General features: G+C 44.8%; 1 protein-coding gene across 5 annotated transcripts in view; it reads left to right on the top strand.

Moving 5' to 3' along the window:
• Nucleotides 1-16,193, top strand: part of LOC141114560 (transcription factor CP2-like protein 1) — a 316,164-nt gene that overhangs the window by 69,454 nt on the left and 230,517 nt on the right. For 4 of the 5 annotated variants that reach the window (XM_073608327.1, XM_073608326.1, XM_073608325.1 and 1 more), the window contains one exon: nt 6,729-6,834. The exons of the other annotated variant lie outside the window; for it this stretch is intronic. In XM_073608327.1, the coding sequence (XP_073464428.1) occupies nt 6,729-6,834 (106 nt within the window). The remainder of the gene's footprint in view (nt 1-6,728; nt 6,835-16,193) is intronic. 5 annotated transcript variants of the gene reach the window in all.

The raw sequence follows: 16,193 nt of genomic DNA, 5'->3' as shown, positions 1-16,193 counted from the left end.
CCTCCCACCCCAGGTGCTTGTACATGGCATCATTCAGGACGACGGACGAGAAGAGCAGAGGGGCCCGGCAGAGAGCAGCGCGCCATGAGAGGTCTTATTGCAGGCATTGGGTGAGGCTGTAATGTATACTATCAACATCACTGGGGAGGGGGGAGCAGAGGCAGCCAGTAAAGAAGTAGGGGGCCCGGGCCCCAACAGGATCGCAGGAGGCCCCAAGATACTCTCCTGTTTCCTCCCCCATGCTGTCCCCCTCTGTCCTCCTGAAAAGCCCCAATTTTGAAAAAAACACAATATCTTTTACTTTTTGCTATAATAAATATCCCACATTTTTTTTCAAAAAAACACATTTTTTCCTCAGTTTAGGCCGATATGTTTTCTTCTACATATTTTTGGTAAAAAAAAAAAAAAAAAACATTGCAATAAGCGTATATTGATTGGTTTGTGCAAAAGTTATAGCGGATACATTTATGGCGTTTTTTTTTTTTTTTTTTTTAAACAAGTTTTTATTGAAATTTTCATGCAGAGATTAACATGTACAGAAAGAAATAGGAAATACATGAAATCACAGGTAAAAGTAACCTTGCGGACGCAGCCGCTTTAATCGCAAAATTTAGGTATTAGGTAATAAAGTCAACTATTTGCTTTTTTTTTTTTTTTTGTTATAGTAAGAAGCATAGAAATTGTTACGTACTTTTGTTACAATAACATGGGGGGTTCAAAATACGTTCCTAAAAATTTGGAATTAAGGCTTTATTGAATACATATTTCCATTTTCATGTTGGGGAGAGAAATGAGTGTAGAGTACGATGGTTAGGAATCGAACCAATGCGTAGGAGCATGTGGTTTCAGGTATCGAGGAGGAAGGATAAAAGGGGATGGTCGTAGGTGGGGGGCAGGGGATGAAAAATAGGGAGTGGGCATGTGAGTGTGGTATATCGTTGTGATAGCTGTCGATCTTACATTTTTGCTGGTAGTGATAGGTATCGTATGTGTAGCGTTGGAATGGAGATGTAGGGTTGGTTAGTAAGCGAGCTGTGTGGGGGTGTATGTGAGTAAAGTCCTGAAGAGCCTGCCACAGCCCTGTGGGAGTTATCAGACTGTATATTTTTTGTATTCAGTCGTTGTAGTGAAATGAATCCAGCAAGTCCATGTTTTGGTGAACCTAGCTTGTGTGTCGTTTGATTGATGGATAAAGTCTTCCATTACCTTTGTTTGGGCGTTTTTATTATTATTATATTTTTTTTTTACTAGAAATGATGGCGATTTTTATCGGGACTGCGATATTGCGGCAGACAAATTGGACACTTTTGACACATTTTTGGGACCATTGAATTATACAGCAATCAGTGCTATAAAAATGCACTGATTACTGTATAAATGTCACTGGCAGGGAAGGGGTTAACACTAGGGGGCGATCAAGGGGTTTACTGTGTTCCTTAGGTGTGTTTTAACTGTAGAGGGTGGGGACTGACTAGGAGGAGAGAAAGATCGGTGTTCATACTTAGTATGAACACACGATCTGTCTCTACTCGCCTGAAAGAACCAGTTTTCGCTCTGTCACGAGCGATCGCGGGTGCCCAGCAGCGCGCTCTCGCCCCTAGTGGCCAAAAGGCGAAGCGACATAAGGTAACGTTGTTTCGCCCAGCTGTGCCATTCTGCCGCAGTAAAACTGCAGTGGCTGGTTGCCAAGCAGTTAAATTCTGGGGTCAGTCTAATGCCTGTCTGGCACTGATGGTAAGGACAGGCCTCTTAGACTATGTGAGTTTATGTTTATGGGTGCCCACGGTATACTATGACTGGCATGTTTGGTAAATTCTAGGGTCAGTCTAATGCCTGTCTGGCACTGATGGTAAGGACAGGTCTCTTAGACTATGTGAGTTTATATTTATGGGTGCTCGTGATATACTGTGACTGGCCAGAGAAGAGGTCGCAGGTGCTAGGTGAGATTTGGAGAAATCGTGCCCACGTAGCCTTCCTCCAGGAGACTCATTTTAAGGCTTCCAAACCCCCAAAATTCGGGAACTTCAGGTACCCTTTTGTTTACCACAGCTGCTCCCCAGACTCTAAATCTCGGGGGGTAAGTGTTCTCATCTCTAAAAATGTGGCTTGGTCGATGTCTGCTGTCTTCAGTGACAATCTGGGACGCTACATCTTTGTGAAGGGTTCAATCTATGGGCAGGTTGTTACACTAGCCAACATCTACGCCCCCAACATAGGTCAGGTGGGCTTTATTGAGGACTGCTTGGACAAACTGACTGACTTTGCAGAGGGACAGGTGATCTTGGAGGAGACCTAAACGTAGCCTTGGACCCCCTGTTGGACACCTCCACGGGTTCCTCGCATCTGTCGTATGCGGCCCTTCGTCGGATTAAGAAAGCCTTGACAGCTGTTCACTTGGTGGACGCGTGGAGGATCACACACAGCGACACTAGGGACTATACCTTTTTTTCGTCCCCCCATAACTCTTACTCGAGACTGGATTACTTTCTAATACACCAATCGGCCCTTCCTTTAGTGTCCTCCAGCAGTATAGGGGTGAGATCCCTCTCGGATCACGCACCAATTTTACTGACACTCATGTTGGGAGGGGGCGGCCACATCAACCAGGGTCATCGCGGTTAAATGAGAGCTTGATCCAGCAGCCACCATATGCAAAAATGGTGGAGGAGGAGATTAAAGCTTATTTTGCAACCAATACAGCTTCGGTGTCCTCACCTTGCTTGTTATGGGAGGCACACAAATGTGTAGTCAGGGGAGTACTTATAAAATTGGGAGCTAAAGTGAAGAAAGACAGTCAACGAGAAGTGGACTCTCTCTTGGAGCGCATTGGGGTCCTGGAAAAGCAACATAAACTATCTCTAGCCCGAGACATTGCCGTAGATCTACAGAACTTACGTGACTCCCTTAACTCTCTCCTGATGGCTAAAGCAAAAACCAAATTCATGTACTCACGGAGACTATTCTATGAATTTGGAGGTAAACCCGGCAGACCCCTAGCCCGTGCATTACGTGAGACCACGACACGTTCCTATATCCCCTCTCTGACGTCTCCTTCGGGCCAAAAAATCTTCAAATCACAAGAGATTGCCAACTGCTTTCGCAGTTATTACGAGAAACTTTACAATTTGACCCCTACGGTAACAGAGTCTACATCGCAGACTCATAATTCGTTAATAGACGAATACGTGCTCACTTCAGGTGTTCCCACGTTGACGTCTCAGGAGAGGGAGGAAATGGAAGGCCATATTACAGAACAAGAAGTGCTCAAAGCCATCAAAGGTTTGGAAGCTCGCAAAGCACCGGGACCCGATGGTTTTCCCCTGCTTTATTATCAGACGTTTGCATCGCACTTGGTGCCGCGTTTTGTGCAGGCCTACAATGCGCTCCTGGACGGGACCCCACTCCCTAGGGACTCCTTATTTGCTCACATAGTCCTGATCCCTAAAGAGGGTAGAGATGCGACAGACTGTGCAAACTACCGCCCAATATCTTTATTGAATACGGACCTCAAGATATTTACCAAAATATTAGCTAACCGCCTGATCTCCTTTGTCCCCAAATTAATCCATTACGACCAAGTAGGTTTTGTCCCAACTAGGGAAGCCAGGGATGATACAATTAGGGCCTTGAATCTTATCCACTGATTTCAGCTGACGCAGAGAAAGCCTTCGACCGGGTCAACTGTTTTTTTATGAAACGCACGCTGAAGCACCTTGGCCTAGGGCCCCATATGTGTCAATGGATAGAGGCAATCTACTCCCAACCCTCAGCAGCAGTCCGAGCAAATGAAGCAATTTCAGCCCCCTTTCCCTTGAGCAACGGGACAAGACAGGGATGCCCACTGTCACCTTTAATATTCATATTGGTACTAGAACCCCTGCTAGCTCACATTAGGAATGACCAAAATATAAAGGGCGTTAGCACCGGCAACACACAGCATAAAGTTGTGGCTTACGCCGATGATTTATTATTTTTTGTGACAAGTCCCGTCACTTCAATCCCCAATTTACTACAGGCGCTCAAGACATACTCTGCTCTTTCTAATTATAAAATTAATGTGCACAAATCAGAGGCGCTAAACATTAATTTACCCAAGGAGACTCTCAATATTATTCAACAGAATTTCCCCTTCTCATGGGCACGCCAAAAAATGAAATATCTGGGCGTTTACCTTACACCCTCAGTGCCAGCAGTCTTCCAAGAGAATTACGTCCCCTGGCTTGCCTCTCTATGTCGAGATCTCCAGCGCTGGCACAAGAATACTTTCTCCTGGTTCGGAAGGAACAGTATTTTAAAGATGGCGGTTTTGCCAAAATTATTATATCTCCTCCAAACATTGCCAATAACGGTCCCAAATCACTTCCTTCGCTCTGTCAGAGGGGAATTTTTGAATTTCTTATGGGGCTACAAAGTAAAAAGACTGTCTCATCATATCCTGTCCTTACCAAAAGACCAGGGCGGCTTGGGGTTCCCAGACCCGTTTAAATACTACCAGGCGGTTCATCTAACTAGAGCCCTAGATTGGGCCAAGCATGCCTCAGAGAAGGAGTGGGTGGGGATGGAGCAGGCAATGACATCTCTCCCGCTCCCAACCTTGATGTGGCAGACTTCAGCCTTGCCAGTACCCCTGAAATCCCACCCTTTGATTGGGACTACGGTGTCGCTGGCAGCAAAAACGGGTTGTGTCACATTGGTCTCCCACACTCCCTCACCTTTGTCACCGGTAATTGGCGCTCAGGAGTTCCCATGTAGTCTATCAGGGAGGAGGTTTAGGGAATTTCTGATAATTAACAGATTTAGGTTTCAAGACTTTCATCATGAGGGTCGATGGCGCACCATCGAGGAAATACAAGCAATGCTATCGCCACCATTAGATAGATGGAGAGCAACGCAGATCAGACACTTCCTTACCTCCTCGAAGTTTGTGCCATCCACTAGTTATTCCACGTCTGCTTTTGAGAGGCTCTACCTGGATCCTACTCCCCTCCGTCATCTACTGTCCTTAATGTATGGGATTCTAGTCGACCCTCAGGACGGCTTTATACCTCATTATTTACGGAAATGGGAGAATGACCTGAGTCGAGCCTTCTCAGGGGAAGAGAGAGAACGAATTTTATACTTTGCACACCGCTCCTCAATTGCGAGCAGGTTCCAGGAGGTTGGGTTTAAGATAATGACTCGCTGGTATAGAGTACCCAAGCTTCTCCACAAAATCTACCCTTCAGTTCCTTCTTCCTGCTGGCGTTGCCAGCACCCTGACGGATCATTACTGCACATTTTCTGGACATGCCCCCGGGTTCGTCCCTTTTGGGAAGACATTAAGCGCATAGCTCTTAGACTGACGGACATTACATTAGCAGATGATCCGGCTCAATGCCTGCTCCACCTTACCCCGATGTCGAGACGTCGGTATAAGAAGTCCCTCTTAATACACCTTCTAAACGCCGCTAAAATATGCATTCCGCAAAAATGGAAATGCTCAGATCCCCCGTCAGTTGGACAGTGGATAGCTGTGGTGAATGAAATTAACCTGATGGAACAATTGACGGCTGCATTACAACGTAAGGAGGAAAAATTCAACAAAACCTGGTTTCACTGGCACGATTTCCGATTCTCTCAGGATTACAACACCTTTGTGACCCCCTCAGTAGAGCTACAGTGACAGAGCATGTGGGTTTTTTTTTTTTTTTTTTTTTCTTCTCGCCAACCCCCTCTCCCTCCCCTTACTGATCTTCCACCCTTTCTCTCTTTTAAACCTGCCTTATCTTATCGGTTCTTACCATGTTCATGTCTTCTTTCCTGTCTTCAGTTTTCCGTACTGTTATGTCCTCTTTATTACTTGAAAAACTTGTGTGGGTGCACCTGACTTGGGGCGAGCATATTGCCTTTTTAATGTACATTGTAGTACCTTATGGTTAAGGTGAGTGAGCTGGCGCTATTTTTGGTGCCAGACGACTTGTCACCTTCATATAGTATATTGATGCTGTGTTTTTGGTTTATGTATCGGTCTGCCCTCAATGTACAAACTGTCAATGTTGGTCTTGTTTTGCCCTACCCAGCGTACTCAATAAAAAACTCTTTAAAAAAAAAAAAAAAAATACTGTGACTGGCATTGTTTGGTACATTTGGAAAGTTATACTTTTGAAAAGTTCAATAAAGCTGTGGCCTTGCCCTAGTTCCAACTTAATCAGCTTCCGTGTCTTTTTGGGGGGTGGGGTATTGGTTTATTAGTTGGTCATAAATGAGCCTATGCTTCTCAGCAGTCATGAAGGCCCCTTGAACCACCTTTAGGGAAAGGGAGCCTGCTGGAAGCATGGCATCACTGTGGCTGTGAACCTAAAAGGGAAGTTAAGTAGCTTCCTTTAGGATTGGCTACAAAGACCTGAGGTGACTGGGTGGAGCCTGAACTCTAGGAAAAGGCTATGCTGAGGCACATCCAACTGCTCTGAGGAGATTTAACTGTCACAAGAGTTGCCTATACTTGTTCTGTATCAATTACTAATAATGTATGTCATTCTTATCCTGACTTCATTACTTAGTGGGCCACTGACAATTGGCAGTGAAACCAGGAGCAGGATGAAGGTCTTGTAGCTGGACACTTCCCAATTGAGTCAGCATTGGTAGTTCTGCTATTTACTGTGTCCCTCCCAGGTTCACTTTAAGCTGCTCTAAAATGGCATTGGTATGACAGGTACTCTTTAGCAGATTATGACTTGCCTCTTTTACAGAGTGTAGTTCGAGTGGTGTTCCATGATCGACGTCTACAGTACAGTGAGAGGCAACAGCTGGAGATCTGGCAAATGAGCCACCCTGGGGACAGAATTCTTGATATTGGTAAGTTAACAATTTTCATGAATGTATTGTTTGTTTATAACAGGAATAAACACTGTGTTATGCAGCAAATCTGTATTGATGGGATGTCTGTAATGAATGTGTGAGCCAGTGACTCAACAGCAGATCTCCAGCCAAACAGCTGAACCTAAAGGTGGAATTTATATACTATACATTACCTGTTAATTATTTGTGATGTTGTTCAGCCCTAATTATAACTAACATACCACACTAATTTGTCTGTACCCTAACGCAGCTGCTGCTCCTAAGTGTGTAATACATTTGTACAGTAAGAAAATAAAAATGGTGTAGTGCTATAAAATATCAATACGTGCAGGGATTTCTCAACGCATGATTGAAGAAGCCACTAAATGCAGAGGAGACGTGAGTGCTGGGCTCCGAAACACGCCCGTGTTCCAGCATCTGGCAATGTATCATATGCATCTGGCAGATCTCTGATGGTACTAGTAGAGTTCAAGCGATGACATTAACTGGCAAGTAGAGACGCAGAGTGGGACATGGCGCAGAAAGATCAGAAACCCCTGAACACCAATGCTGGGGGGGGGCTTCTTTATCTCAGGTAGGGGTGCACCGAATGGGTTTTTTGGTGCCGAAACCGATACCGAAAATGGAAGATACACTAGGCCGAAAACCGAACCAATACTGAAAATGAAAGTTTTTTTTTTTTTGATATATAAAGTAAAAATTCTCTAAATTGTGTTATATTCGTTATTATTCATATTCGTCTATTCAACTTATTATCATTAATTTTATGAATAAAAAAATAGTACAAAGAATCCAGTAAAGTAAATAAGTACTTTCTTTAATAAAAGTAAGTAACCCACATAATTTGGACACAGAAAATAAAATAAAATAGTACACAATTAAAGAAAGTAACTTAACTTACAGTAACGGTACACATAAGCTGCTGCTGCTGCACATTGCACAATAATTAAATTAAATTAAATTAATAATATTATAAAACAAGCCATACCAAAATAAAATATTAACAAAAAACAGGCATAATAAAATGCCATAGAGTAGACTAAGAGCCTCTATGTTTGAGTAGACGTACGGTATTTGCACTGTTTATTTTTGCAAAAATAGAAGAACCATAAAACAAGACAGAGGGTGCACGGGCTATTATACACATCATGCTACTGAGCCGTCAGTTCTGTATCAAAGCTTGTTGTTAAAGTATTGTAAAACATCAGCTTCCAGTCCACGATATATCATCATTCACATGGGAGTGGGACAACTGGAAAACCCAACAACAGGCTAAGCTGTTTCAAGGACTTGCCTCTTCCTTAGAGCCAGAGCTCCGAGGAGGCAAGGCAACTTAGGCAAGTCCTCAAAACACGTTAGCCTGTTGGGTTTTCAGTTGTCCTAGGCTCTAGGTGATGTGAAATGATGTATTGTAGACTGGAAGCTTACTTTGACAACAAGGTTGATAGAGTACACCTGTTGGTTTGTTGTATATTACTAAGTTACCATTAGGGATGAGCCGAACACCCCCCTGTTCGGTTCGCACCAGAACATGCGAACAGGCAAAAAATTTTTTGAACACGCGAACACCGTTAAAGTCTATGGGACACGAACATGAATAATCAAAAGTGCTAATTTTAAAGGCTTATATGCAAGGTATTGTCATAAAAAGTGTTTGGGGACCTGGGTCCTGCCCCAGGGGACATGGATGAATGCAAAAAAAAGTTTTAAAAACGGCCGTTTTTTCGGGAGCAGTGATTTTAATAATGCTTAAAGTGAAACAATAAAAGTGTAATATTCCTTTAAATTTCGTACCTGGGGGGTGTCTATAGTATGCCTGTAAAGGGGCGCATGTTTCCCATGTTTAGAACAGTCTGACAGCAAAATGACATTTCAAAGGAAAAAAAGTCATTTAAAACTACTCGCGGCTATTAATGAATTGCCGGTCTGACAATACACATAAAAGTTCATTGATAGAAACGGCATGGGAATTCCCCACAGGGGAACCCTGAACCAAAATTTAAAAAAAAGATGACATGGGGGTCCCCCTAAATTCCATACCAGGCCCTTCAGGTCTGGTATGGATATTAAGGGGAACCCCGGCCAAAATTTAAAAAAAAAATGGCGTGGGGTCCCCCTCAAAATCTATACCTGACCCTTATCCGAGCACGCAACCTGGCAGGCCGCAGGAAAAGAGGGGGGGACGAGAGAGCACCCCCCTCCAGAACCGTAAAAGGCCATATGCCCTCAACATTGGGAGGGTACTTTGGGGTAGCCCCCCAAGACACCTTGTCCCCATGTTGACGGGGACAAGGGCCTCATCTCCACAACCCTTGCCCGGTGGTTGTGGGGGTCTGCGTGTGAGGGGGTTATCGGAATCTGGAAGCCCCCTTTAACAAGGGGACCCCCAGATCCCAGGCCTCCCCCCTGTGTGAAATGGTAAGGGGGTAAAAAAGTACCCCTACCATTTCACAAAAAAACTGTCAAAAATGTTAAAAATGACAAGAGACAGTTTTTGATAATTCCTTTATTTAAATGCTTCTTCTTTCTTCTATCTTCTTTCTTCTATCCTCTATCTTCCTTCAGTTTCTTCCTCCATCTTCTGGTTCTTCGGGTTCTTCTGGTTCTTCCTCCGGTGTTCTCATCCGGCATCTTCCTCCGCGGCGTCTTCTTCCCTTCTTCTTCTTGGGCCGCTCCGCATCCACCATGATGGGAGGCTCCCGCTGTGTGACACTTCTCTTCTGACGGTGACCACGCCAACCTCTGACGCACGGGGACTTCCTCGAGGCTTTCCCCGTGACGTCAGAGGGGGTGGACAGGGAAGTCCCCGTGCGTCAGAGGGGCGCGGGGTCACCGGGTGGCCCCGCCCTCCATTACTTAAGAACTGTCAGAAGACGAGAAGCGTCACACAGCGGGAGCCTCCCATCATGGATGCGGAGCGGCCCGAGGAGAAGAAGGGAAGAAGACGCCGCGGAGGAAGATGCCGGACGAGAACACCGGAGGAAGAACCAGAAGAACCAGAAGAACTAAAAGAAGAAGAAGATGGAGGAAGAAACCGAAGGAAGATAGAAGAAAGAAGATAGAAGAAAGAAGAAGCATTTAAATAAAGGAATAGTCAAAAACTGTCTCTTGTCATTTTTAACATTGACACTTTTTTTGTGAAATGGTAGGGGTACTTTTGTACCCCCTTACCATTTCACACAGGGGGGAGGGCCGGGATCTGGGAGTCTCCTTAATAAAGGGGGCTTCCAGATTCCAATAAGCCCCCAGCCCGCAGACCCCCACAACCACTGGGCAAGGGTTGTGGGGATGAGGCCCTTGTCCCCATCAACATGGGGACAAGGTGTTTTGGGGGGCTACCCCAAAGCACCCTCCCAATGTTGAGGGCATGTGGCCTGGTATGGTTCAGGAGGGGGGGTGCTCTCTTGCCCCCCTCTTTTCCTGCGGCCTGCCAGGTTGCGTGCTCGGATAAGGGTCTGGTATGGATTTTTGGGGGGACCCCACGCCATTTTTCTTTTAATTTTGGCGCGGGGTCCCCCTTAAAATCCATACCAGACCTGAAGGGTCTGGTATGGATTTTGAGGGGGACCCCACACCTTTTTTTTTTTTAAATTTTGGCCGGGGTTCCCCTTAATATCCATACCAGACCTGAAGGGCCTGGTATGGAATTTAGGGGGACCCCCCATGTCATTTTTTTTAAATTTTGGTTCGCGGTTCCCCTGTGGGGAATTCCCATGCCGTTTTTATCAATTAACTTTTATGTGTATTGTCGGACCGGCAATTCAATAATAGCCAGAGTAGTTTTAAATGACTTTTTTTCCTTTGAAATGTCATTTTGCTGTCAGACTGTTCTAAACACGGGAAACATGTGCCCCTTTACAGGCATACTATAGACACCCCCCAGGTACGAAATTTAGAGGAATATTACACTTTTATTGTTTCACTTTAAGCATTATTAAAATCACTGCTCCCGAAAAAACGTCTGTTTTTAAAACTTTTTTTTTGCATTGGCCCAGGTCCCCTGGGGCAGGACCCAGGTCCCCAAACACTTTTTATGACAATACCATGCATATAAGCCTTTAAAATTAGCACTTTTGATTTCTCCCATAAACTTTTAAAGGGTGTTCCGCAGCTTTCGAATTTGCTGCGAACACCCCAAATTGTTCGCTGTTCGGTGAACTGGCGAACAGCCGATGTTCGAGTCGAGCATGAGTTTGACTCAAACTCGAAGCTCATCCCTAGTTACCATTATTAACAAAGAGAGGTCTTCCTTAATGCACTAGGCCAGGGTGCCCTCTGTCTTGTTTTATTTCGACAGTGTAAGTATATCCACTGACTTCCCTAGTCATAACTCATAAGAGAGAGTATTAAGAGGGCATCAAGGTGAGGCATGTCCAGTGAAGCCAGCAGGGAAAATGTAGGCAACGGTTAGGGGCCCACTTCCAAGCACCAGAGATTGTGGAGTTGATTTACTAAAATTGGAGAGCTGAGTACATTAGGCTAGGCAATGGGCTTTGAAATTCTTCGGCTTGTTCAAAGCTTTGACAAAAAAAACTGGAAGCCGATTGGTTAACCTAACCTGGCTTCTACGCATAGCTGCACCAGATTTTGCACTCTCCAGTTTTAGTAATAGTAAATCAAATCAACCTCTGTGTGTTTTCCTATTCAGTTTCATATCCCTTTACTTTAAATGGCAAAGTTACTGTGCAAAACAAACTGTTATAAAATTAAAGAACAATAACCATATGGCAGAAGGCCGCTATTCTGTTTCACAGTTTTTCTGTAAATAATTATATAACATATTATATGATATATATATTTTTTTTTATTTTATGTTCAACTTAAATGAGAACTAATAATTTTCCTAAGTTCTCTCCCTAAGGTGTCAGCGGCTGCATGTGCGATAAAACTGTATGTATATGTAATATGTAGCTGCGGGTTACTACATAGTCATACATACATACATACCGCCCGGTATGGGCGGAGACTTCCCGGAACAACACAGACTAGTCTACTATCACAGCAAATAATGTAGACTAGTCTGTGTTTTTGGAAGTCTCCGCCTATACCTGGAACACAGTGTGGTATACTGTATGTATGTAGCCAGCCACAGATACAGAACAGATATACATACATACATACAATTTTGCACATGCAGCGGGCTGACAGCTTAGGGAGAGAATGAGACATAGATTGGCGCAACAACAAACTATGGTGGTTATTTACTAAAGGCAAATCCACTTTGCACTACAAGTGCAAACTACAAGTGCAAAGAGCATTTGAAATTGCACTGAAAGTGCACTTGGAAGTGCAGTCGCTGTAGATCCGAGGGGGACATGCAAGGAAAATAAAAAACAGCATTTTAGCTTGCACAAGATTGGATAATAAAATCAGCAGAGCTTCCACTCATTTCAGATCTACCCCTCAGATTTACAGCGACTGCACTTCCAAGTGCACTTTCAGTGCAATTTCAAGTGCACTTTGCACTTGTACTGTAGTTTGCAATTGTAGTGCAAAGTGGATTTGCCTTTCGTAAATAACCCCCTATGTGTACAGTTGTTCAAAAGCTGGAGTTCTCTTGAATACGTTCCAAAAAAAACTGTAGAAGAACTACAATGAACAACAACCTGAACCAATGGTACAACTAGGCTTTGGAACATACATTAGTTGTTCCAAATGTGTCCAATAGCACAGTCTGACTCATACCAATTAATTTACTGTTCAACATTGTAAATGAATTGGACTGTGCTACTGATTTATTTATAAATCTATTTCAGAGTAAAAGTGGCAGATTTCGCTTTAAGAACAAAAGTTGTTCAGCTTTCTCACAGGAGAGACGGTTCCTTTTCTCATCAAGAATATGAGATGCTAGACTGAATAGTCTCTCACGCTCTGTTCTGGTGCTTGGGGCAGATAAATATCTGCATGCAATCTGTGTGCAATCTGTGAAAGCAAGGAAAAACATTGTTTGTCGATGCGCCAGTACTCAAGGGGATTGTCGCTTCTGGCGACAGGCTGTTTAGCTGAATAAATCTGCAGCTGTCAGGTAGCTGCAGTTGTTGTGGCACTGCTATGGACCGTGGTGCGTTCATGTAAAATTTCTTCCAACACATCAGATATCGAGGGAGTGTGTTCCTCTTCACTTGTATGCGACCGTTTCTTTGGTATACTTTCCTCTGTGCTACACCTCGAAACTCCTTCACCACATGCTTCCATCACGTCCATTTGTGCCTGTATCATTTCCAGTGCACGCTTCTTTTTCTCCACATTAAAAAAATAATACTCTCTAAATCGAGGATCTAGAACTGTTACAATGCAGTACAGAGGGTTGGATTTGGTGTCTTGAAACCGGTTGTTAACGGCCTCCAGTAGAGTGGTTTTAGCCGTTTTTACGCCATGGTCTGTTTCTGCCTGTTTTCCTAGCAGACGCTTCAATGCAGCAATCAAGGGAATAACTTCAGCAATGGAAGCATTAGCTGAGCGTATTTCTTTTGTTAACTGTTCAAACAGAGATAGAAGAGACAAACTATTTTCAACTAACATCCACTGATGTGAGTTCAATGTAAAAAAAAAAAATTGTTAACAGTGGGAATATTTGGCATCTATCCACTGCGCTGTCAGGCTAAGCATGCTCGTTGGACTGACATCTGAACTCCAAATGTCGGTAGTAAAATTGATTGCTATGATGTCGGTAGTCATTAGATCATGAACGTGTTTTCTAACACTGCAAAACAATTCAGGTAGACAGGTATCTGCAAAGTAGCGTCTGCTTGGTATTGTGTAACGCAGCTCAATATGTTGCATGAGCCCACAGAATCCAATGTCCTCCACAACAGAGAATGGCTGGTCATCTAATACAATAAATTCCATAATTTTTTCTGTAATGCCGCAAGCTTTGGGACTGTCGCTTGTAAGTTTTTTAACCTTTTCAAAGAATGTGGCCACAGATGGTGTTGAGCCTGGCCCTGAGGCACTTTTTGGAAGTAGTACTGATTTCCTGTATTCTGTATGCTGAACTGGATGACGTGTTTTCAGGTGGTGTATCAAACCTGTTGAAAAATGCCTTGGCACTGTACCCCCTCTTGAAATTTCTGCTGAGCAAAGACTGCAGATTGCAAATTTGGGGTCTTTATCAGAAACTTTAAAATATTTCCACACTGCAGACATGGTCCACCTTTGCTGGTAGCGTAGAAGAATAGCATAGAATGATCTACAGTGGGAGTGAAATCTGAGGGGAAAAAAAAGGACTAAAATCAATCTAAAAAACCAAACCCCAGGCAGCTAACAAAAAAAAAAAAGTAAACCACCCATCTTTTTTTTAACAGTGAGTGCACCTCTCTTGCCATGCACTGCAGTACGTCTGACTTGTACCAAAGAATAAGAATATAATATATATTGAATTTTATTGCACATTGTTAATATATTTGTGAGATATATAGGTACTATAAAGTATATTGCTTGCTGCATAGTGCAACTGCATACTGTCTGTCATGTTTAAAAAATTCATGCGCTTGTCAGTGTAGTATTAATACGAACAACTGAATGCTATCTTGATGGCTCTATATACAGTGGGGACGGAAAGTATTCAGACCCCCTTAAATTTTTCACTCTTTGTTATAGTGCAGCCATTTGCTAAAATCATTTAAGTTCATTTGTCCTCATTAATGTACACACAGCACCCCATATTGTCAGAAAAACACAGAATTGTTGACATTTATGCAGATTTATTAAAAAAGAAAAACTGAAATATCACATAGTCCTAAGTATTCAGACCCTTTGCTGTGACACTCATATATTTAACTCAGGTGCTGTCCATTTCTTCTTATCATCCTTGAGATGGTTCTACACCTTCATTTGAGTCCAGCTGTGCTTGATTATACTGATTGGACTTGATTAGGAAAGCCACACACCTGTCTATATAAGACCTTACGGCTGGGTTCACACTGGTCCGACAAACGCTCCGACATTGGGAGCTCATGTCGCATGACGTGTGAAATTTAATGTTTCCCTATGGGAGCCGTCCTAACTGGTCCGACACAAGTCGTTCCGACTTTAGAAATGCTCCCTGTACTACTTTGGTCCGACTTTGATCCTACTTCAGCCTATTGACTATCATTGAAGTCGGATCAAAGTCGGATTGCCGTCTTGCATGATCCGACTTCGGCACGCGACTTGTGCTCAGATGTTCTTGAGGGGGAACTCCGCGCCAAATTTTAAATAAAAAACCGGCATGGGTTCCCCCTCCAAGAGCATACCAGGCCCTTGAGTCTGGTATGGACCTCGAGGGGAACCCCCTACGCCGATAAAAACGGCGTGGGGGTCCCCCCCAATCCATACCAGACCCTTATCCGAGCACGCAGCCCGGCCGGACAGGAATGGGGGTGGGGACGAGCGAGCGCCCCCCCCCCCCTCCTGAACCGTACCAGGCCGCATGCCCTCAACATGGGGGGGTTGGTGCCTTGGGGGAGGGGGCGCGCTGCGGCCCCCCACCCCAAAGCACCTTGTCCCCATGTTGATGAGGACAAGGGCCTCTTCCCGACAACCCTGGCCGTTGGTTGTCGGGGTCTGCGGGCGGAGGGCTTATCGGAATCCGGGAGCCCCCTTTAATAAGGGGGCCCCCAGATCCCGGTCCCCCACCCTATGTGAATGAGTATGGGGTACATGGTACCCCTACCCATTCACCTAGGGAAGTGTCAATAAAAAAACCACAGTACACAGGTTTCAAAATTAATTTATTGGGCAGCTCCGGTATCTTCTTCCGACTTCTCCCGGTGTTCCGCCTCTTCTCCCGGGCCCCGCCGCTATCTTCTTCCAGCTCTATTGCCAGCGAGGGGCCCGGTCTGCTGCCGCTGTCTTGTCGCCGCTGTCTCGCCGCTTCTTCTCTTCATCTCTTCTTCCGATGTTGACACGACGCTCTCCCCGGCTGGAATGCTCTCTGTGCGCTCTGCTCTGACTTATATAGGCGGTTACCCCGCCCCCTTATGCCGTCACAGTCTCTGGGCATGCTGGGACTGTGACGTTTTAGGGGGCGTGGTCATCGGGTGATGACCACGCCCCCTAAAACGTCACAGTCCCAGCATGCCCAGAGACTGTGACGGCATAAGGGGGCGGGGTCACCGCCTATATAAGTCAGAGCAGAGCGCACAGAGAGCATTCCAGCCGGGGAGAGCGTCGTGTCAACATCGGAAGAAGAGATGAAGAGAAGAAGCGGCGAGACAGCGGCGACAAGACAGCGGCAGCAGACCGGGCCCCTCGCTGGCAATAGAGCTGGAAGAAGATAGCGGCGGGGCCCGGGAGAAGAGGCGGAACACCGGGAGAAGTCGGAAGAAGATACCGGAGCTGCCCAATAAATTAATTTTGAAACCTGTGTACTGTGG

The sequence above is a fragment of the Aquarana catesbeiana genome, linkage group LG12 (genome assembly GCF_042186555.1).
Source record: "Aquarana catesbeiana isolate 2022-GZ linkage group LG12, ASM4218655v1, whole genome shotgun sequence".
NCBI classification, from domain to species: domain Eukaryota; kingdom Metazoa; phylum Chordata; class Amphibia; order Anura; family Ranidae; genus Aquarana; species Aquarana catesbeiana.
This window is presented reverse-complemented; position numbering and strand designations above follow the sequence as displayed.